Here is a 25,401-nt window from a genome sequence, read left to right on the forward strand (position 1 = left end):
GTGAATGGGTGCAATTGGCAAGAAAAATCGAACAGCTGTCCTTAAAATACGACCAGCTTAAAATAAACCTCCCCGCCTTCCAAATGTTCTATGTTCTATGATAAACGTAAGGAGGTGCTGAGGTCTTCAGATAATTGTCTCGCGACGGCACAAACTGTTCTACCGGTGTGGTCGGTCAGTTGTCACACGTACGTTTAAAGAAGTGCACGCTTATGTACCTCTATCGATATCGACAAATAAGGTTGGAAGCCTGCGTCATAACGAAAAGCAAATAAATCGCGTGAATTTCGTCATGTAAATTAATAATTGAACACCACGCATGCGTTGTGGTCAACAAAACATTGTGATCATGGTTATATGTTTTTGAAGAGCATAATGTCTTGGATTATTCAGTGTCTCGTTTGGATCAGTCTGGTGAGTATTTACATACATATTCTATCGCTTCTATATTAATTAATCAAGCAGTCAGCTCGGATTGAAAGTAAAAGTATCACTTTCTTCTTCGCTATAAGCGACAGGTTATGAATGTGTTGTTTCGTTTTATATATACAGGACCAATGCTATGTGTACGCTAGTAGTTATTACTAAAAATAGTATTAAAATAACAGTCATGTGTCATATTAATCAAGTGTTTCTACAATATATATGTGGAGGTCATAGCAGTTTAAGTTTTGTTTATATTTGAACGATAACTTATGACTTTTATCGTTGTTCTAAAGCATTTATCTAAATGCCGTGACAGTCTGCCGATAATTTGTGTCATAGAGTAATAAATCTATGTCATTTTCATTGTAGGTAGGTACTTACTTGTATGTGGTAAATATAACCTGTTATTCCATCAAATAGATCAAGTGGTATTTACTCTTTTGTTATTATCTTGTTATTATGTAACACTCATTATATATGTCATTACGTTTGTTAATTATATTCTCAGTTAGGTATGTATTTAGGCATACATTCTCGCGCGCATTTTTGGAGAAGTAAAATGGTTTTATCGATATTTTTGGCTTATTTAGTTGCTAAAAATATCGATAAAATAATTTAACTTCTCTAAAAATGCGTACATATTTTTTTTTAAATAGTATTTATTCTTTATTTAGTTTGTCCTTGTCTTTATTTGATACATAAAAATAAGTTTGTGATTATTTATAAAATCAGTCATTTTAGGATTTCGTATTTCATTGACTTTTTCTTTATTTTCACAATGTTTTGTATTGTTTATACCTACTTTGATAGAGGTAAATAATTATATTTCATAGAAAAATATACGTTTAATTGACAGTAATCAAATTATTGACGCTATAGAAACTAAAGTACGTACTAAACCTGTAACTACCCTGTAATTGAGCGTGAAGATAGGTAGATACCCTAAAATAACTATGTAACAATATATTATATAAAGAATATATTTAATATAAAAAAATATACTCATGAATACTAATGTTTGCACCTATAGTCTGCATGAATGAGTATCTTCTATTTCAACCCCCAAGCAGCTTTCTTTGTAAGCAGCATTTTGGTTGTAAGGTGCGGATTAGGCAGAGAAATTACAGAATAAGAGACATGAAATCTTAGTGCTCTGAAATAGCAACGTGTGGCAAAATAAATAAAGAACTACTATGTAGGTAACTATGAATACTCAAAACAAAACTTAAAAAGTATGGAATCAACTCGTATATTGTAAATAAACACACATATATTGTAAGTAAATTAAAAATAACTACTTTTCATGAAATAAATTTTGTTACACAGATAGATCATAGTCTTCATTAACACATAAATATTTACTTTTAACCGAATTCGGGATGGCAACACAGCGAATAAAACATTGAAAACAGCTTGTTTGCCAACATTGAAATTGCAAATGTCTATGAAAATTACATAGATTTTGATAAATTACTAATATACTCAAAACTTTCCATAAATAATTAGGTATTATACTTATAATAAAATGATAAAAATGTACAATTTAATTGTCGTGATTTGGGTAATACCCAAGGGATTTCTATTCAATCTATTAAAATATCAGACCCATAATTGCTTTATTTAATGTTTTGAAATCCCAAAGTATACATAAGTAGGTGCTCTATTTAAATCCATAGACAAAAATTAATTGTTTGTGTTCATTACATATTAAAATATGCAAAAATGTCAATCCCTTTTTAAAAAAAAGCAATCTATCTTTTCTATTGTCTCGAGCAATTTTAAAATGTTATTCGTATTAAATATAAAATATTGTAATGTACCAGGATTCCCAGTTTTCTTATACACGAAATAAAGTAAATTTATAACTACACATAAAAAAATCACAGAACAGTGACATTTTAAATATTTATTACAATCTACATATATGCATAATGACGGTTTAAAAATAAATTCATTTACATCCAACCGGGCACAATTATAATAATTGTAATTATGTTTGTTACGAAAACAGTTTCATCTACATATCAAGTCAATATGGCTACTCAAATCTGCCAATGGTAATTATAATTAGGTAAGAATTATTTAATAGCGCTATGCGTTGTTATGCGCTTTGCCAAACCCTGTCATAGGGTGTAGAGGAATGACGAATTTATACAACGAGAGATATTTGCGGTTTTTACTTATCTATGAATAAATAGATGCATATAAAGTATAATCTGTATTATAGATTTTTCGCGCCAATGTTTTGGCTGTGAGCAAATCATAAATTTAATAGCTGTATGAGCATTATTTTGATAGTCCTTTTGCATTTCGCTGAAACATGAAAAAACAAAACAAAAAAATCATTTTATTTTTCGTTCGTGTACACATATACAACTTACTATGTAGTTACGAAAAAAATTATTTCCAATCGTCATTTGATATTTCCTCGCACCAAGAAATTAGGCATTTATCCAAATCCTTCTTATATATCTTCCACCGGATCCATTATATTAATTTAATCCTGGTGATACGAACAAAATCGCAATGACTTCTATAAATATAATATTTAAAGTTGCATATTAACTACGTAGCAAGTAACTAGGAGATAAAAAAATGTTGATATTGTTTTTATGTTGTTTTATTTTTTTCTATTTGAGCAGAGACGTCAATATCAAACAGCCAAACCAGTATAAGCGGTTGAGCACTTTAATATTAAATCGAGGCACTTAATCCTACTAGATGTTTCCACGGTTTCTCTCACGAGTAACCTGTTAGCTTCTGTTTTCGTTACAATTTCGCAATAGTTACATTAGTAATTAGCCATTAATTATTAAATACCAATTAATTTCTTAAAAACTTGGTACACTTCTCAAGTTTTTAATGCATTTACGCTTTTTGAAGTACTATGATGAAACAAAAAATATAGGGCTACTAATCCAACTTTGTTAGGGTAGTAAGATTCTTAAAAGGGTGCTCTACATTTTACCTAATTTTATTTTTGTATACAATTACATAAGTTTTAGTCTTGTATGTAAATGTGTGTATGTAATTTTATATAAATGTATAAATGTACAAGTACTCAGGAATAACTTACAGTGTAAAGACCTAATGGTAATATGAAATACTAGCTGTGCTCGCAGTTTTACCCGCATGGTATTTATAGATTGTTATTATGATGTATAAGCTATATGTCTGGAAAGTTTCATTAAAATCTGTTTACTACCTTTTATGTGTAAGAGTAAGAAACATCCATCCACACTCACAAGCGCGAAACGTTTATAATATTAACAAGATTATATTAGGAATTGTACCACTACAACTCAATTAAATTAAAAATTGTATTTTTCTCGTAGATGTATACTTATTTATATAAAGGTATTCGTACATTTATTATATCGACCTTATTTATTTATACTGTCCATGATAAAGGCCAATGATCCGTTTATTAAAACCCAATCAAGCCGTTTAAGCTACAGGTTAAGACATCCGGGTATATTCACATTCATAAAGTTCACTTCTCACATACATTATACTACCTAAAATACATTACTCTCATATTTTTGGCAGTCGGGCAAAAATAGAATTACGTAAATATATAATATACATTACTTGACAATTCACAAAATGCCATCTAGTCCAAGTTATATAGTACAGTTATAATAGTTTATTTTATAGGTAGGTAATATACAACCTTTTTTGTAAATAAATACATAGTATACATAGAAAATAGCCAGACCGATACAATACTCATGTATATAAATGTTTGTACCATGCGAGGAATCGAACTCGTGACCATCGGAAGTCAGGGGTGTACTGAACCGCTGGACTACTGAGGTCATCGTCTACATATAAATGATATAAGGGTTGTTAAAAATTCATAGTTAATCATTCTAGTCATTATTATATGAATGGACAGACAAATGGTTAATCATACAAACAGAGAATAAATAACAAAATATAGTTTTCGATTCAGTATAACATGTATATGTAACTTTGTTCGGATGTTTTATAAGTCTACATACCTTCTTAAAATATATCGATTAATATAATAATAAAGCTGGACAATTCACACAGCGCCATCTAGTCCCAAGCTATGCAAAGCTTGTGTTATCTGATATAAATATTTTGAATGACTTTTTTCGTAGATTAATACACAATGTACATTGAGAACACCCAGACCAATACAAATAATGATACTCATGAATATAAATATTTGTACCGTGCTAGGAATCGAACCCGTGACCATCGGATGTAAGAGGGACCACTAATTTGGTGTCTTCCGTACTTTTCTTTCAGTCAGTTACGTATCATACAAAAACTATTACTAAATATGAACGAGTACACACTGAAGTGTGAAGTGTGTTCTGAAGAACAGAATTAAGAGGGAAACGTCACTAAGTTCAAGGAGCGTGATATTGTATTGTATTGTAAAATCTTTATTGCACACAATTTACATAAGTAACTCATGAATGTGTATACTTACTTAACTCATTGAAAAATACGTAATACTATTGTAGATAGAAATATAAACATGCTATTCCAAGGTATCGTTTAGATGAAGTTAATAGATCTTTTAAGGAAATGGGCATTAAGATATAGATATCGATCGCCGACGATCTGTTCAAGATCGCTGGAAAGCGTTGGATGCGAGCAACGCAGGATCAATCGTCGTGGAGATTTTTGGGTGACGCCTTTGTACATCAGTAGACGTCTTCCGGATGAAATGATAATGTTGCCAGCTTTCAGCGTGGTATACCATTCATGACTAAACTCGTATACATCAGTACATTTCATTTTCAATGGCTCTAAATAGGCAGATTACTTTAACGTCACATCATTATAGGCATTCCCCTATTCCCCTGTATTATATGATAATATGCTAATGACCAGCTTGTATACAATCTGTACTTAATGGTCCATGCTAAGTTGTAATCTCCAAATGTCTGTTGCAATTAGCCTTTAGCCTAACCGCTAGTAGCGAGTTTATCATGTTTTATTATATTTATATACTAGCTGAACCCGCGAACCGTTCTGCTTCAAAATTAAATAATATGTCAAAAGATTTTTTCACGTAATAAATTTCTGAAAGGACCCTGTTTTACAGGTACGAACAGTTTGGGAAATGGGAAAATAAAATTGTTGTTTTTACTATTTTTCATGCAATCTCTTCATATTTTCTCACCATATTTCCTTGGAGTTTTACAAATATTTCAAAACTAAAATTAGTCAAATCGGTCCAGTCGTTTTCGTGTTTTAGCGAGACCACAGATAAGATAATATTCAAACAAACGTCATTTCATTTTTAGATACAAAAGATAGCTCTATGAGAACCTAAATAAGTAAACATATTAGATATTGCTCCATTGCTTGGTAGTTTTTGTAGTTTTTTTTAATCCAAATTGCTAATTAGTCTTTTTGGGGTCGGCCAACCAGCCAATAGGCTGGTTTCAGTAGTTTAGCGATTTAGCACACTGCTTTACTTTCGATGGTCGCTGGTACGACACAAACATTTGTATTCATGAGTGTGATTGTTTGTTTTGTCTGGGCGTTCTCTATATATATATATATATATATATGTATTGACAAAATATGTATCTATGTGTTTATACCAATTGTTATCCATAACACAAGCTGCTTCTTTGCTTGGGACTAAATGACGCCGTGTAATTGAAAAAAAAAATTGGGATATTATTTATAATATGTGCATCAATAAGTTAATAATTATACTCCTATATACATATGAATACATGCATGGACCTTGTGAAAGATATGTGTAAAATGAGTGGTCTAGTGTAACGGCCGATAGGGACTATTCATAGGACATGACGTACACCGTCGACCACAAATAAAAGGATAAACAAAAATGACTGATGCTCGTATATATCGTATACATATTTTCTAGCAACCAGCCCTTCCTTGCAGCTCTGGCTTTATAATGTATGGAACGAAGGTCTTATAACTATGAAACTATATGCCTATATTAGACATACAACATTCCAGGAGAAATTAACGAAATGATAATGAAAACAAATTCATAATCCGTCGCGCGGATAAATAAGAATTAAATGGAGATACTATTAATTAATAATATTAGTAATTAATTTAATTTAATCAACTAACTCCTACACATCATTATATTTATTACACAATTATTTCTTTTGAGGCTGCAATGTGCTGGATGCATCTTATTAATTATAATATTAAATACTAGAACACTAAATTTATTGTAACTATTCTGCATAACATTAATAAAATCTAATCGTCAATTTCAAACTTTTAATATAACATTACAAGAAAATACAATTTAAATGCGTTACGTCCACAGATACTATAATATTACATAGTTACGTCTAACTACTTAAAAATACTGAGAATAAAACAAAATTATTATATAAACATTTTATTTCACGATGAATTTTAGAAAATATTATAAAACTGTATTTGCCATTCGGCAGTAATCTACAAATGGTAGATGATCATGATAAGTAAGTATTTTTTATTATTGCCGTACTACCGTAACATCAACTACACATATAATTGTTACATATTAGTCTGCTTATTTTAAATTTATCCTATAATGTAGAATGTTAAGAATCAGTAATTTACTTATTTTTTCATAAATGTCACCCTTTATATATTGGTCACTTTAATCTTTCAAGGTAAGAATTAAGGAAACTAAATATCATTATTTATACGAAATTTTAGTACCATTAATCGTTTTAATATAATAAAAAAGAAACAATGAGCATTCCAACAAAATAGGAACCTTATTGTCTCAAAAACTAAAATATAAATCAAATAAAAAAATTGCTATAAATGTCCAGTACTATTTTACAATCGACTAGTTTTAAAGTAAAATACTGAAACGATAATTAAAAAACTAAACGACTACGTTTTAGTCTCAAAAATTAGAATATAAAACAAATCTTGCGTTAATTTTCGAGTTTAAACAATCAAAAGACGAAATATAATTACTTGCACTAATTTTCAGTCTAGTTTTACGTAAGAGTAATATTAAAATAAAATGAAACAATGAAAATCGATTAAAACGCGTAATTGATAAAATCGATTAATATTACTGTGAAAATCGACTATAAAAAATCGATTATTAGAAAATAATAATCAATTTAAGTAAATAAAAATCGATTATTTTTTAACATCCCTAAGACGGCCTCGGTAGTCTAGCGGTTTTACACACCGCCTTACTTACGATGGTCGCGGCTTCGATTCCTCACACGGCACAAATATTTGTAGTCATGAGTATGATTGTTTGTGTCGGTCTGGTCTGGTATGTATTTGAAAAAAAAAATGTATATATCTACGTATCATAGGACAATTCACACAGCGCCATCCAAGTTAAGCTAGCTAAAGCTCGTGTTATAGCCTGATAATAAAAAAAAATTAAACATGCAAATAATTGGATATTATATCAAACAGTATTACAAACATCATATTTATATACGGTCGCTGCTTATATCGAAATAAAGCATAGCGAAATAGTATATAAGCATCCCATTGTCCGTAAAGTGGTCACCATAAGTACACGGGGAATCTCGTGCATTAGTTATTACGGAATTACCAACCGGTGTGCAAACATGAGTTTCCTTGTGTGTATAGTTTTAGGGACTGCTTTATTTTCTAACAAATATCCTGTAACATTGATGACCCTCGGTGTATTTTCTCAGCTGGTGAGTTTATTTATTAATTTTTAACGCAAAAATATAAATATGTTCAATATTATAAAGAGAGACATGCCGGATAGTTGTGATGTTGTGAGGAATTTAACTCTTCTTGAAATTCTTACATTGTTTGAAAAATGCATTATTCTTAAATGATCGAGCAAAGTTGAGCCACCAGTAATGATATATATGGCGAAGTTAATACCTTATCTATAGATTTTTTTACCAGTCAATCGTAGGACAGATGGAATTTAAATTATTGTATAGAATCATATTATTAGCATAATTGTTGCTTGTTTCTAATAAGATCAATATATTAAAATCAAATTAACATGTCTGTTGTAAACCAGATTATATAGCTATTTTAGACTGGATAGATTTATTTATCATGAGTGTACATAGGCATGACTGTACTTCTTTATGAAAAAAAAATATTTAATATATATATTACAATGATCCACGAGGTAAATAAAGAGGAAAATATTAGTTTTTTATTTATTTTCCATAGTTAAATAAAGTTAGTACATACTAGTTTTTATATATCTATTAACAATACCGGTAAATAATAATATAATATATAACTAAACAATAACAATAGAAGTCCATAATAATAAAGTATTGATATACATAAATAATATTAGTTTTCAGAAACGCAGACGATAGGCATAAATATGACTTACAAAACATATCTCGTATTTCCACCGTACGTAAGTAGATTCATATTCTCAGAAACCGGGTAATAGAAAATAAATAAAATTATTTATTCTTAACCGTAAATCAATCTCCAAAGTAGAATATCTATCTAATTTATCATTATATATAAACAAATAATGTTAGAAAAGAATAATTTCTCAATCAAAGTAATAAAAGAGGACACAAGTTAGAGCTTTGTGGTATATCAGCTTTTTCTTTAAATGGAATACATGGCTGTAAACATTGTTTAATTGAATATAATAATATTAAACAACAAATAATAAACGTTCTACATATTGTCTTTAATCTACTTCGAAAATATAGTAATTCACATTAAAACTCATACTCGTGAACGAGTGCTGCTTGTAGGGACTGGTCTGCTCTTATCACTACAACTGATTTAATCTTATTGTATATTTATATTTGACCCATATAAATTAGTGCTGGTTGGTCGTTTGTATTCACACGTTTCGACTTCTAAATGTAAACTAACAAGGATTATTTAAAAGAGCAACACACAAGTTTCTTGCTCGTTCTTCTTATGATGAGACAGAGATTTCCAAACGAGCGGTAGATAAAAAAAAATTGTTATGACTATTCAAAAGTGCTTAAATTAAGTTTATTTGAATAACAACAAACACTCAATTTAGATATTTCTTTTCACAAACGATAAAATTGACTTCACTGTTATGCGGTACTCATAATTTTGTCAAAAAATGGAAGCTAATTATTTATCGAACAAACATAGATAAAATAAATTATATCATTATATTATTAAGTAGCAAAGATGAATTCAAATTTCTCCCGACAATAAACATCAGGAATGCTGCCAAACAGCACTTCAATTCATAAGCTCATAAAAGATAACGGATCCAGTAAATTTCGGTAACAGGACTTGTGTTCGATAAATCGAGCAAGTAGTTATATTTTGCTTCATGAAAATTTAGCGGAATTATAACAATGTAGAAGAGAAGACCTTTGCGCATCAGTGAGAAAAAATAGCATTAGGTCAAAAAGGAAAATACACGCGAACTGTTGTGATTCTGTGAAATATTGGCGAGAAATTTACTATGTATTTTCTATTTCGGGGATTAACGCGCATAAACACAGAGACAAACAGACATAAAATCTAGTAGTCATTATTTTGGAGTCTATTACTACACATTGATAAAACCTCCGAATAATAGTTTTACTCATTTATTTTCCATATACGACAGCGTTCATTGGTTATCTTTTTATTATACATATGTGAATACTACAGACATAATACATATGTAGTAACCGATGTATATGATTTACTATTAATCGTGATCAATATTATAATATACTTCATTTATTAATCCATATTTTGTCCGTATCGCAATCTGTGATAATTTATTATTGCTATTCGTAAATTACCTCACACGTCTTCCATTTCTTAAGGTCACATTTCCAAATATCTAAATGAAAGTAATCAACCACTGTTTTTTAATTAAGTAATGTCTAGATGTTTTTTTATGGATGTTAATGTAATGAGGTTCCACCCTGCGCTAACGATGCATACTGGCGGGGCACCAGTGGAGGATGATATGAGCATGAAGTGACCATGAGCAGGTCAGTTAATTCATATTGACAAATCTCCAGGAATTTGTGTCATGTCAACCTGACGATGATGGTACATTGCTAGCACTGGGCTCAACAGCCCACATTGCTAGCAATCCAATTTGCTCCTAAATAGATATGGATGATGTGAATGTGATCAGCTATGATAAAGCCGGTTAAAAAGAAAAAATCATTAAATTCGTACGTCATAATTTAGGAATAATCAAATTAATTAAAATTGTACTACTCTGTGCACTATTTAACAATAGCAACAGTAAGTATATTTTTATGTTATTGTATAAACTTTATAATATGGCGAGGATATGTAAATATATTACCTTCCTTCCTTGTTATAAAACATATTATGACATATAAATTACTCATGATAAATAATTCATAGTGAACTAATAACAGAATCTGTATTTATGTAATTGTAATTGTTGTCTACCTACGTAGATAGAGTTCTATTTAAAACCGCTAACATATATAAGTATATATATACATATATAAAGTATGTATAATATAGGTGAGAATGGTTTAACCGTTCTATTTAACCTTTTTTTATTGTATTCATAAATAATAATAATAACAACTCTGGACTGTCCACATCTAGTACTAATCAAGCAGAATGGTGGTATTGGTATGTACGTGGCCAACGATATAAATACTTACAAGTAGATACAGTTTTTTACACAAACAATGAATACAAATGTTTGTACCGTGCAGTTAATCAAACCGGCGAATTTCGGAAATGAGGTGGTGTGCTCAACACTAGGCCACCATCACTTTGTAAAAGAAAATTAGACTATTATTTTACTATATTCTACTACTACTATATTCGCTAAAAAAAGATAACATCTGTCGGTTCAGGTAATAAATTATTAAATGTCATTGGAAACATTGAAACGGAATATTGCGTGATAACAATAGATCTGAATTGTGAATAAAATGTTTTTCCCTATCGAACTACCTAATATCTATATAAACATACGAAATAAATGGATTTTAATCCCAGATGGGTTTTTATGTACAACTAACTATTATCTGCAACTTCGTCTGCAAATACTATGACCTCCTGTTTAGATCCTTCTATATTATTTTTTAGATAATAAATAGCCTATGTAACTATAATACATCCTCGAAATATCTTTCTATCAAAATTTATTAAATTGCGTTAAACTATTTAGTCGTGAAAAAGTAACAAACAGATAGACAAATATGATAGTGTGTCTTTTCACATTTATAATATTAGTATGGATGATAGAATTTATAATACTATACTATTGGCCAAACAAAACGTTCAATAACTGAATGAGTCAAACAGCACATCGCGGCTATTAAAAATAAAAAACCACATAATCTGCAATTGCTGATCATCTGCTGTATGCTAGAATAAATCGCTGAATAAAATTTCATACGCCTACAGTTCTCTCTACTGAGTATATCTATTACCACAGATAAGATCATATTACATAGGTACTATTACGTACCCACAAATGGCACGAGAGGCGATAAAATCATCATAAATTTATCATACACATAGAAACCAGTAATAAATATGCTGAAACAAAGTTCAGTAGCATCGATCTAAGTGTCCCGTACACTATTTCGTAGTTCGCGTACGATATTTCGTTGGGCAACTTAGTGACGATAGGTGAAGAAACACCTATGAAGCACCTACCGCATTGACAACGCTGTATTCCAAGTGTTCACGGCTAGTAGGCTAACATAGTCGAAACTAAGTATATATATGTCTACTTATAAATAGAATCAACCACATTATTGCCTAGTACCACAAACAGTTAACCTATATGGTGTATTTATTGATATATATTTGTTTATTGTATTATATAATATAATAATATATATGTATATATATTATTCCTAAACATTTACAATACAAGCAATTATATACTACTGTGGTTTCTGATATAAACCACACAAAGAAACGCAGGCGGGGTCATCGCTAGTCAGTATGTCTTCTTAAATAGGTATGGAGATAGATAGACTTTGTACAATTCAGCGGGAATTGAGGACGATGGTTTCCAAGTGGTCCGCGTAGACGTCAACCTTACATGTCTGAGGTTAGGTATAGGGCATATAAAGTCTGAGGAAGCTAAATTATTCCACTATATTTATACAAACAGGGCATAAATTGAAATAACAATTGTATTTCCGAACCAATACGATATTGAAACCAAGAAAAGAGCTTATTTCTTCTTAAAAAGCCGGCAACGCACGCGCAATTGCGCTTACCCTGGTATTGCGGATGCTCATGGGTGGCGGTAATTCCATCAGATTCGTTTGTCCCCTATGATATAAAAAAATGCTTCGATAGTAATGTGTTTTATTTTAAATTCCATAGTATTCATTTTATTGAAGCTACGCATTCATTATATCGTTAATCGACGGCAATATATATATATGTCATCGAACAGGTGACTCAGGCGGTCTTGTTTTAATTAACTAGCCTTCGCCCAAGTATCGGCTTGCGTAATGTAAGCCTGTTTACGTTATTTGTAAGCTTGTTCTGATTATTGCACCAATTATCTTCAGACGTTTACAGGCCGCGTCATTATAAATGGTGACGCAAACCTATCCTGCGCAAACATACTTGCTTCAGACTTTTGAACTTATATGGACTTGTTTGTTACTTTTAAAGTTAAGTTTATAAAAAGTTTACATTGTAGTAATTTTTTTACTCATACATTCAATTACATTTTAAATTTAATATACTATATAGCTATTTAATTCAGCATACAGCCTCATGTCTTCAGCATTTACATATCCGATTGAAAGTTTGCGTATGCAAAATATGCTTTTATCTGTTCATAATTTTACATATTTACGACAACATGTACTTCAAGCAATATACATTGTCTAATTTAAAATACTGTCTATTTTATTGATGAACTCGTTTGTATTCAACCCTACAGTAATATTTACTTATTTAAGAACTTTTTGAAAGAATATCGTTAGATATTTTCTTACTGAATTTGAAATGAAAATATAAAATTGCACAATATTTTGCGCCCAAAACATAGCAATTGTTCAATATAAATAATTGAGGTTTGATTTGATGTTTTTACCTGACTACTGAATAAAACTAATGTTAATCTATTATTTTTTATTTGTATGACGCGGATACAAATATAATATAATGGTACAAAATTATCTGTCTGTTTATATATACTATGAGTCATGTCCAACCGTTCAGTTTTGTTGTATGAAAAATATAATAATTATAATAGCACTTATTATGGTTTTAGAAGTCGGTACAGCATAATCATAGCTGTTATTGCGCAAGTCATTAGGCTTATATTTGTATAAACTACTTAGTCGGTATAATTATTTTTGTATAAATGTGGCCTTGAAAAGGCTGCTGGCAGTGTAATACCTATGTTAGAGATCATATATATTAGTAAAATCACAGATAAGATAATATTACATATGGTCAAATTAAAGAATAGATTTCAGTGGACAAACTACTATTCTTGATAGAACACAGAATGATTGTTTCATGTTACTTACATTATGTTAGAAACGTTCAATGATTAATAGAAATATTCTTTATTCAAATAAACATAATATAACTTTTGAACTTACATTTTTTAATTCTATCACTCATTCCGAATGCAGATTAAATAGTACGCAGATTACATAAATAGTTGTCTACCTACACTGTACATAAAAAACAAGAGAAAAACCTAGACTATTTCTTCTAAAATAAAATTAACTGTGTTATGCGTATACAAAATATAATTACGTTTAAAAATAAATAAGAATACCTAAGAACAAGATTTAAAACATATAGAATGTTTTAATAGTCATTTTACAGCACAGATCCAATTTTTGAAAAATTGTCGTGTACTTATATAGATTGTGTCTTGTTACAGACCTCAGTTCCTGCCTTCACTTATAATGATTATTTAGAATATCAATCATCTTCTGAGAATAGAGATGAGTATTCAAGAGAACCAGTCCACAGAGCAGAGCAGGCCAGTATAGGTAACAGACGGAGCTATCAACGAGCAGAACGATATTATGAGGGACCAAATGAACGATCTCAAATGAATGATAGATCAATCCCAATTAATTATAAGGGAGTGAATGCACAAGAGAACAGAAGGAGAGACACAGTTGACGATGCTAACAGGAGAAACAGCAATTCGTCACTGAAAATTGTAAATGATTTATCAAAACCATATCCCCTGATTAGTAATAGAAGAAGTAGGTAGTTTTATTACATTAATTATGCATGATCTAGTCTCTAAACTGACTAAAAAGGATGGTGCTGGTATGAATAAAAAAGCAACTAATAATGCTGTCTAACTACGAATGTTCGCTAAGTTTATTATTTTCAGCTACGCTTGCCTTACTATAAGTGTAATATATCTATTCTATTAAAGTATAATAAAACTGAGGAATATTCTGTCCAAGATACTAAGATAATAGTAAGAAATGTATTCCTACTAACAAGAAGAATGGGAAATGCAAAACGGAAGATACACCAATATCTACATTAGGCTCGTGTGTAACTCTCTTGAGATACAAATTAATTGATGTAATATATAAATTTAATAGTTAAATATGAGAATGCAAAATACACATTTTTTGAGAGAAAAGAATAAGTAGAATTCAAATCTAAACGCAAAATAGGGTATAGACTTGAGTCTATGAAAAGCAAAAGCTTAATTAAAAAACAAAATATTATATTACATCTGTTATATACATTTACAGCACCACGAATTCATGTCGTAATGCCATAACCACTAATGCTTAGCCATTATGTAGTATCTACTAATATATTACTTATCCGTATCATGAAATTTCCCTGCCCTTTAATACAGAAAATTTGCTATATTCTGAATTACTACTACTGACTACATGTCTATCTGACTGTTTACACTTATCTTATGCCTGTCTTACCGAGTAGCTTGCTTCTTGATTGGAGACATAGACAAAATGGCAGATGACTTTGCAAAATCTATTTTCCTTAATATTAACATAATCATTTCCAGCACAAGAATCAAAACCATCACTAAGGGACAGTGTAGTGTTCCCGGGTCCAACTTCAAGAACCACATTCCATCCACAGATATCAGATGAGAACTGTTTGAAGAATGGAATATGCGAGAGCATTCCTAATTATCCTTCGGAGCGGGTGGCTTCTATTCTAAATGAAGTAAGCACATAGGACTTGTATTTGAAATTATTATTATAAATATATGTATATTAACCCCTCAAATATTTATGTAGAACATATGCTATACAAACCAAAAATAATTTAGCACCGGCCACTTTGATACTTACTTGTATCAAATTTGCAGCCTCGTTTATTATACTCACATGATTAAACTTATCGCGTTGTCTATGGTTGTGTAAACTAACTACTTTTTTTTAATTGTAAAGTAACACATTAAAACTATTGTTCTAATATTTTTTTATACTAATTTTACAGCTGGAAAATTCAAAATACAGATTCAATGTAGACATATTGGATATACCGGAGATAGTGCAACGAATTGGATCCCCTGATCAAATGATGGCACTTTGTAACTCCGAAGAGAAGGTAACGTTATACATAATATATAATGCTTCGCAGGGGTAGGGGTCAATTAGTTAATTATTTACAGAAAACTTTAAATAATTAATTTCTTTGACATTCCTTAACAATATCTCTGTTGATCAATGGAAACCGCATGAAAATCCGTTCAATAGTTTTGAGATTATAGCGAACATACAGACAAACATGACAGTGACTTTGATTGATAATTTAGGGAAGGGAGGGCACAGCAAGATGTATTTCGGTACACCTTGCTCGACTTGGGGCGGCCCGAACTGGCGTAGTACCTCCACCAAGCGGAAAACCACAGCCAAACAGTGCTGTACTTGCACTACACAACAGCACTGTGTTCCTGTGGTGAGTAAGGTGACCAGAGCCCCATGGGGATGGGTTGTGCTGGTATTGGTGGACCTGTGTGTCCAACAGTGCCTCGGGATTGCATAGGCGCGACGTGGTGGCGCGGCGTTCAGGGAGACCCGGTGAAACGGCTAACCGCTGGCCGCCCGCAGGTTGTTGGGTTCCCGAACCCAGGGATTACATAATCTCCGCCCTGGGAGGCTGAACCGCCGCCTGTGCATAATCTCTGGTGTAGTAGTCGTGCCGGAGGAGGAGACCGGAGTGGACCCGGCTGCTACACCAGTGGGGGGACCGGGGGCCCTTCCGGCCGCCGTGCCACCAAGTCGCCCAACCTGTGCAATGCTGGGGTGCGTTGATGCACCTTTTGCCCTTTCTGATACCGGCGCAACCATTCCCCTTTAACCTTAAAAAAAAAAAAAAATACTGCCATACTACCATGACCAGAAGTAAAAAAAGGAAATTTAGTACTTCAGCGGCACCCCAATCCACATTAGATATGGATTTCTGTAATATCAGGGGACTTCACGGAAACATCAATGCGGTCCACCATCACCTTGAGACCGCAAAGCCGACCCTCTTATTCCTTACGGAGACGCAGATATCCTCTCCGGCTGACACTTCATACCTGCTGTACCCTGGGTATAAACTCGAGCACAAATTTGTGCGTCGTGCCGGGGTTTGTTTGTATGTCCGGGAAGATATCTGCTGTCGCCGCCTTCTTGGTCTAGAAGAAAAAGACCTGTCAATCCTATGGGTTCGCATTGATCAGGGTGACTACACCGGCATCTATGCGTGCCTGTACAGGTCTCATAGCGGTGACGAGGATACGACTCGTCTGTTTGAGCACCTTCAATTGACGTCTGATAAAGTTCTTGAGCAGTATCCCTCCGCAAGTCTAGTGATACTTGGAGACTTCAATGCCCATCACATCGAGTGGCTCCGTTCTCGGCTCACCGACCACGCGGGGAGAACTGCTCACGAGTTTGCTCTGGCCTATGGATTCTCGCAACTGGTTCATTCTCCAACGAGAATACCTGATATCGAGACCCATACGAGCTCCTTACTGGACCTTCTGCTGACTACACGACCGGACGGATATTCAGTGACCGTGGAGGCACCACTTGGTTCTTCGGATCACTGCCTTATCCGATCCCAGGTACTGTGCACAAAACCTGCTATATCCCGACCTCCTTGTCAACGTCGTATATGGCATTATAAATCTGCAGATTGGGACAGATTGCGAGAATTTTACGCATCGTACCCATGGAAGCAGTACTGCTTTGCATCAGAAGACGTCGATACCTGTACAGCCGCCGTTACTGAAGTCATACATGCGGGTATGGAATGTTTTGTTCCAAATCTGCTTGTTTCTTCAGGGGCGAAAAAGCGACCGTGGTTTAATAGGTCATGCAGAGAAGCCAGACAGGCTAAACAAACTGCTTATCTGGCTTGGACCACGGCTCGTTCCAACAGTGATGTTGACGTATCTGATGCAAGGCGGAATTTAAATGCTGCATCCAGGTTTAGTAAGAGAGTAATTGCTAGAGCCAAATTCGACTTCGTCAGTAAAATTGGTGAACGACTAGCACGACATCCATCTGGAAGTCGTGCCTTTTGGTCGCTTGCCAAAGCTGCCGAAGGTAACTTTAGTCAGTCGTCCTTACCACCACTACGGAAGCCGGATGATAACTTGGCAATCAGTGCAAAAGAGAAGGCCGATTTGTTGTGCGCTCTTTTTGCCTCAAATTCGACTTTGGACGCCGGGGACACCATACCTACTACCATCCCATGGTGTGGTAACTCTATGCCGGAAATATCCGTAACGCAACGGCGTGTCCGGCGAGAGTTACTGTCTCTTGACGTCCACAAGTCGAATGGGCCAGACGGCATACCGGCATTGGTGTTAAAGAAGTGTGCTCCGGAGTTGTGTCCCGTACTCACGCGCCTTTTCGCGCTTTCGTACTCCTCTGGGCAATTTCCGTCTTCATGGAAGACCACCCTTGTGCACCCTGTGCCAAAAAAGGGCGACAGATCAAACCCATCGAACTACAGGCCTATCGCTATCGCATCTCTACTCTCCAAGGTGGATGGAGCGTGTAATTAACACACAGCTCCTGGGATACCTAGAGGATCACGATCTATTGAGCGATCGTCAATATGGCTTTCGCCATAATCGCTCAACTGGTGATCTTTTAGTGTATCTCACACACCGTTGGGCTCTTGCCATCGAGAGTAAAGGTGAGGCATTGGCAGTCAGCCTTGACATGGCGAAGGCATTCGATCGGGTTTGGCATCAAGGTCTTCTATCGAAATTGCCCTCGTACGGTATACCAGAGGGATTATGCAAATGGGTCGCTAGTTTTTTGTCTGGCAGATGCATCAAAACCGTAGTCGACGGTAGTTGCTCCGATAGCATGGACATTAACGCTGGCGTCCCGCAAGGCTCCGTTCTCTCCCCGACACTGTTTTTGCTGCATATCAATGATTTGTTAACTACAGTTAACATTCATTGTTATGCGGATGACAGTACTGGGGACGCATTTTACACGGGCCGTGCTAATATCCCTCTTTCCGTTGTGGAGGCAAACCGCGAACAGCTTGTGTCTGAAATCGAGAGTACTCTTACCAGAGTCTCCGATTGGGGGCGACTGAACTTAGTTCAATTCAACCCTACCAAGACACAAGCCTGCGCGTTCACCGCTAAGAAAACCTCTTTTGCTGTGGCTCCGCAATTCCAGAACACGTCCATTACCATCTCTAAGAGTATTGGGATTCTCGGTATCGACATCTCTAGCACAGTTGAGTTCCGTAGTCACCTCGAAGAAAAGGTTAAGCTGGCATCCAAAAAACTCGGTGTGCTCAATAGAGCGAAGCGGTACTTCACTGCGGACCAGAGACTCCTCTTATATAAGTCTCAAGTTCGGCCGCACATGGAGTACTGCTCTCATCTTTGGGCAGGAGCACCTGGATACCAGCTCGGTCCTTTTGACTCGGTTCAGAGACGTGCTATGAGAATTGTCGATGATCCCAATCTCTCTGACGGTATCGAGCCACTTAGTTTGAGGCGAGACTTCGCTTCGCTTTGTGTGTTCTACCGATTATACAACGGACTGTGTTCTGAGGAATTGTTCGACATGATGCCTACGGCCACCTTTCACCATCGCACCGCTCGCCATCGACAGGGAATTCATTCCCACACGCTGGAACCTAAGTGGTCTCGGACAGTGCGGTTTCAGAGGAGCTTCCTCCCGCGTACACTTAGATTGTGGAATGAACTTCCTGCCGAGGTTTTCTCACGAGACTACAGCTTGGGGTTTTTCAAGAAGGGTATATTAAGGTTTCTTAAGGGTCGGCAACGCGCACGTGACACCCCTGGTGCTTCAGGCGTCCATAGGCTACGGTAACCATTTACCATCAGATGGGCCGTATGCTTGTTTGCCACCATAGTAGTATAAAAAAAAAAAAAAATTATAATATGTAATAATAATAACTCTGAACAATTCTGTCAGGGCCCTCCATTCCCAAGCTAAACAGAACTTGGGTCATGGTTGATACAAATACATTTTTTTAATACATACATACTATACATAGTGATACACGCAGTCCATAAAAACACTCATACTCATGAATACAAATCTTTTTATCATGCGAGGAATCGTACCCGCGAACATGGAAGTAACATGGCGGTAAAATCTTTCGATATATCGCGCGCAGGAGAGTTCATAAGACAGAACGAAACAGACACCATCGGCGTCACTGTCGTCTTATCGCGCGTTCAGCATGAGTAGAGAATGTTCTAATATTGTACTCGTATATAGACCTACATGTTATAGTGTGATAGTCATACATACCTATATTTATAAATAATACAATAACATTTTCAGGTCGTGTACCCCGAAGCGGCTTATGACGATAAATGGTATATCATACTCAATCAAAAGAAAACACCTCGACAAGGTTTCAGAGTTGAAATCTGCAGGTAACTACATTTTTTTTATTCTACAGACTACAGACAGAATAAAAGTGGAGACGTATAATCTGTAACACAATATAAAAAATTAACTGTTCGCAGTCTATACATGGAATATATATCAGAAAAAGTATTAATAAGGAAACATTACCAATGTATCAGAATGTAATGATAGAATTTTGTCTGATTGTTTGTGTTCGTGCGCCATAATTTCTATAACGACATATGTGGTTTGAGTGCTTTTTCACTATTGTATGTTTGCTAAATGCTAAATAAAAAAACTATTGATATTCTGAATTGCTGAATTCGTAAAGATTGACCAATTGACTTCGTATCATGCTTATCTTGTCACTCTCATTAGTGCAGATGGGTGTCCCATTCTATTATCATTCATTAAAAAAAACGTTTTCTATTTCCAGGCCTGCAAACGTGGCTTGTTCAAGCATAATCTATGTTGACGAGACTACGTACAATGCGACGTGTATACAAAAACATCAATACCGCCAAATGGCGGCCCTCGACGAATCCGGCAATCTCATAGAGAAGGAGTTCAAAATACCTTCATGCTGTTCTTGCGCCATATCTGCTGTAAATTTATAATATTGTTGGTAGTTAGTAGGCGTCAGATTTGGAGTGAGTTAGTTCTCTCATTAGAAACAAACATGCTTTCGACCATGGAACTGCTCTGTTCGTCTATATTATTAACAAAGGAAACCAGTTGCCTTATTATCTAACATAATTGCTAACAATTCTTAGTTGCAACAGATTATGGAGGTAGACATTGAGAGCGGACTGTCTCACATATTTCAGCCGCTCAAACAACTTGCTTTGGGAGCTATATTTTGGCTTGAATGGTCTCACCATGTGGCAGTGAGATTAGCAACGGAGGTATAGTACAGTTGGCCCCCAAAAAGCAACATATATTTCATGTTGTGTGGGACTGTGTATAGAGTGCTCGGGTCGGTGCAGCCAACGAAGGTGGTAATTAAAGGCGCAATGTGTAAAGTAACAGTTTATTGTAAAAATATGTGTCGTGACAAACGACATAAGAAAGTAAGAGCAAAGAAGGAATAACAAAACCATAGCATATAAAAATATAAATATTTAAAAATAGGGAATTATTGTACCAGCCAGCGGCCCTTATGTACGGAGTCCTGTACAGGTGGTCTTGTCTATAGTGCTGTAAAGCTTTAAAGGCCAGCTACAGCCAACCAACAAAACAATTGTTCGAACAAAAACGACGGTTACCACATTTCCTCAGTTATGCCGTCAGCTTGTTTGCCAGTCCAGTTACATAAAAATCAATAGGTTTACGATTTCACATAAACAATTTGAGAGTTGCAGTTTCTATGTTGTACGGTTCATAATTAAAACTGTTAAATGGTGCATACGGAATCACAAAAAGTAGTATTAATATGTTTGTATTTAGAATTGTTAGCAATTGAGTTACATAAGCAAGCCCTCGCTTTTGTGATATTTAACACTGAATTAGCTTATCTCTATGTACGCCGCTTTTTAATTATTATTACTTGTGTTTAGTTGTTCTTATATTATTTAGTTATATTTAAATTATATATCTGGCTTCTATATTCTATAGTCGAATCTCTTTCTTCAGAGAGTTATTATATTGCTAACCTATTATCCTATGACTTGTAATTTATTTGGGTATGAATAATGAATTTTAAAACATACATTTTAATTTTCCGCATCTCTTAAAGTTTTATCCAAAATTTCTATGCTTTTATATCTACTTACATAATAAACTCTATTTAATAGTGTTAACTTAACTAAAAGTATTTTGTTTAGGTATATTTGTCATTAAATCAATAGCAGTTGTTTATAATATGATTTTTGAACTAGCAAATTTGGATCCTCAAAAATTATAGCCACTAGTGTCAAAGTACGTAAGGACATCACATGCAGTGTTTTATGCTGAATCAATAATAAAAAATAATATTGGTAAACTATATCATATAAAAAGTAATATAGTTTTACCATACTTATTATACAAATATACAATAGTAGCTTCATTTAAAAAAGCACTATATAGGCAATAAGTATCAAGATTTTTTTAAATCGGGACGTACCTACCCTTGTTTAACTAAATGAGTTAGTTATTTTGCATATCATGAGTAATATTTGCTAAAGGGTTTTATTAATATATCAATAATTTTTATTTTACAGAAAAAGCCTGCTAAGCCTTGAAGATGTTTAAAAACATTTTGTGTACCTGGAACTATTTAGTGATTGAAGAACTGAAGACAAATTGTGTTGCTTAGTGGTTCAGAATATGTTTCATTACAAAAATAGTAAATTTACTTCTTGTAAATCATATTGTATAAAAAAATTGTATACCAAACAATATGTACTCAAATTATTATAGACTGTCATATTAAGATGTTCTTGAGTTGTTTATTCTTTTATTTAAATACGAATAAGAAAAAATCAAACAATACATTAAAAAAAACAAGCCTACTAGCCAAATTGAGACTTCGTACAAAATGAGGCCTGAGGTCTGTCTAACCAATTATTGACATCGAACAGATTTTCCAAGTCATCAATCAGGCTTGATGCTTTAAATTCTCAAAAACGGCCACGCATGAAAGGAACTAGAATCGTCACAAATTTTCGGACTACTCTAATGCTGATGGCCGCAGCTGGCCTTTACAGCTTCACCGGACGTCAGGGGGCGAGTGCAGATGGCACTCCAAACCCGCGGAAGGACTTATGGAGCGGCTGAAGGCCAACTCCTGCCTGACGGATACGACTAGTCTGAGGGCACCACTGGGGGTTCGAACCTCGGCTCAGGCCGTCATAATATTGATTCCCGTTTGAATTGGACGGGGCATCAATCGAAGGGGCAATCGTCACAAAATAATATACACTTGCCGTTAGGTGGCCTGTCAGCTTGTTTAACAACAATACCAGTTGCATACCTGACTGTTTATTTGTGGCCATTTCTCTGATGGCCAGACAGTATAGACCTACTATTAGTAGGCGTACATACCATCTCATCGTCATTACTCATTACTTTCATGTTACAACGTTACATGAGCAAGTACACATCGTAAACAAAGGAGATTTGTACTCCATACACAAATTACCCCACATTTGTTCAATATTGCTATCTTATGTATCTATTGATTATCAAATGGGCATATAAATTAGTATATGAGGAAAGAAAGTTTTTAATAATTTAAAGCCGATATCAAAATTGAAAGATTATTTAACTGGTTAAAATTAAATTTAGATTGTTTTGTATAAAATGTAAATATTTCATTGTGTATTTTCAATACAAGTAATTTTATACTTTCTCATTATATATAGGTATGTAAAATTATTGAATTTAAAGTAAATAGGTATACTTCAGTTTTCCTGAAATATTTCAGTATTGTGGAAATAATTATTTTTATGAATACCTCCGTTTAATTTCTGATAATTAAGTTATAACGCATTGTGCTATTGTAAATTATAATTTTGCATTTAAATTGTTATTAAATTAAGGTATTTACGTATTTTAATTAGTTTTAATATGAAATAAAATTACTTATGTATAAAAATCTGTTTTTATTAAACTTTAGACTACATTTTGGTTTTTCTTATCTATTTTAACAGATCAGATTCGGCATTTGATTAAAAACAAAACGCAGTGTTTTAATCTCCAGCTTAGAGGAATGGCGACAGAGTTTTTACTTTTAATAAATTATGTCTAATGCTTTTTAGTGGAAAGTTCATCCTATAGAACAGAGGTTCCCAAACTCTTTTGTGTCGTAGACCCTTTGCCATATTTTTCGGTTTTGGGTAGACCCCCCATTCTTACCTGGTATTGATTTTTTGTAAATTTCTAACTGTAGTAACGTTTAGTATTAAAAATATAAAGTAAAAACAACAAGATGACCGCTGTCGTAGACCCCTGGGGGTATATAAATATATAATATAGACCACTTTGGGAATCACTGCTATAGACGATTACTAATATTTTCTCACAAATGATTCTTTCTAATACATTCGCGAGCAAAAGTATGGAATCACTTAGTTGGAATTGATTCCGATCTTGAGTACTTAATAACTAGTTAAGAATAATAGAAATGGTTTTATTATTTTTACAAACCATTTGAAAGATTCAACTGTTAAATTCAATTGATACCAAATTCATTTAAATTACACCAGTATTTAAGGAGCTATCACGGATTAAGTGAAGGAGTTAGGAAAACATAAGGATAATGGAAAAATAATGAATGAAGAAAACAACAATTACATAACAAAAATTTTATTGGGCCTTAAAATTAATATTCAATATTTTGTTCCCTCCTCTCGCCCCAATAGCTGCTCGAAGTCGAATTTTCATTGACCTAATCAGCTTGAATCAATTCTTGTCGAATACCTTTCCACTCCTCTATCAAAGCCGATTTCGACATGCACACCTAAAGGTACAGTATTTCTAGACCGAACCTTCCTCTTCATTTCATCCCACTAGTTCAATGTGGCGTCAGACTTCGACGTATTCAGTTGCGACACGGGAAGTGTGACAATGAGCGTTAACGTGTATAAAGAGAAAGTCATCACCCATATATGCCGCATAAGGAACGATATGTTCCAGCAGAATAGCAGACTAGAATCGACAAACAAGTAATTTTTAATGATTTATCTCTCGTACCATGCAAAAACACGCGAATAATAGTTTGACATATTATAAAAATTGTCAATCTAGTTGTCATTCAAACGAGAGTAAACGGAGAACAATTTACACTACGTCTAAAGTACTCTAACCCCAAACCCTGTAGAGCTATTCTGTAACCGCCACTCACGAATTCGAAAGCGGAATCTTCGGTAAGATTGTACATTGTTATTCTGTAAAACTCGATAGCGCACTGCCACTTGCTCAAAAGGGGGGATTGGAGGTAAAACAGACACTATTGATTTTTTTTTTTAATATCGGCAAACTTGATAGCTCAGTAGGAACTTTATATTTGCAAATCGAGTTCACGATGCGAGTGAAGCGATGACTGAAATGAGTTGATAAACCGCTTACAGAATACCAATGCTGTAATACCCATTTTATCTGCAAGAAAGATTCCGGTAATAATTTACGCTCTTGTATCAATTCTCTCTCATACAAGTCACCGCTACACTAAATATTTTACTGT

The 25,401-nt window shown here is 34.0% G+C and overlaps 1 protein-coding gene across 2 annotated transcripts; it reads left to right on the forward strand.

The window, feature by feature from the left end:
* The first annotated feature begins 158 nt into the window (after positions 1–158).
* Positions 159–22,808, forward strand: LOC131850441 (uncharacterized). Of its 2 annotated transcripts, none has more exons than XM_059200658.1 (7): positions 159–414; positions 14,258–14,591; positions 15,383–15,546; positions 15,823–15,933; positions 20,169–20,263; positions 20,674–20,842; positions 22,439–22,808. In XM_059200658.1, the coding sequence occupies exons 1-7, from the start codon at positions 358–360 to the stop codon at positions 22,457–22,459; spliced, it is 951 nt and encodes a 316-aa protein (XP_059056641.1). In that variant the 5' UTR covers positions 159–357; the 3' UTR covers positions 22,460–22,808. The 2 variants fall into 2 exon arrangements, with proteins under 2 accessions (XP_059056641.1, XP_059056640.1); XM_059200657.1 differs by lacking the exon at positions 159–414 and adding an exon at positions 7,995–8,096.
* Positions 22,809–25,401: the final 2,593 nt, after the last annotated feature.

This window comes from Achroia grisella, unplaced genomic scaffold, assembly GCF_030625045.1.
Source record: "Achroia grisella isolate CSIRO2021 unplaced genomic scaffold, CSIRO_AGI_Agris_v1 utg770, whole genome shotgun sequence".
Taxonomy (NCBI): domain Eukaryota; kingdom Metazoa; phylum Arthropoda; class Insecta; order Lepidoptera; family Pyralidae; genus Achroia; species Achroia grisella.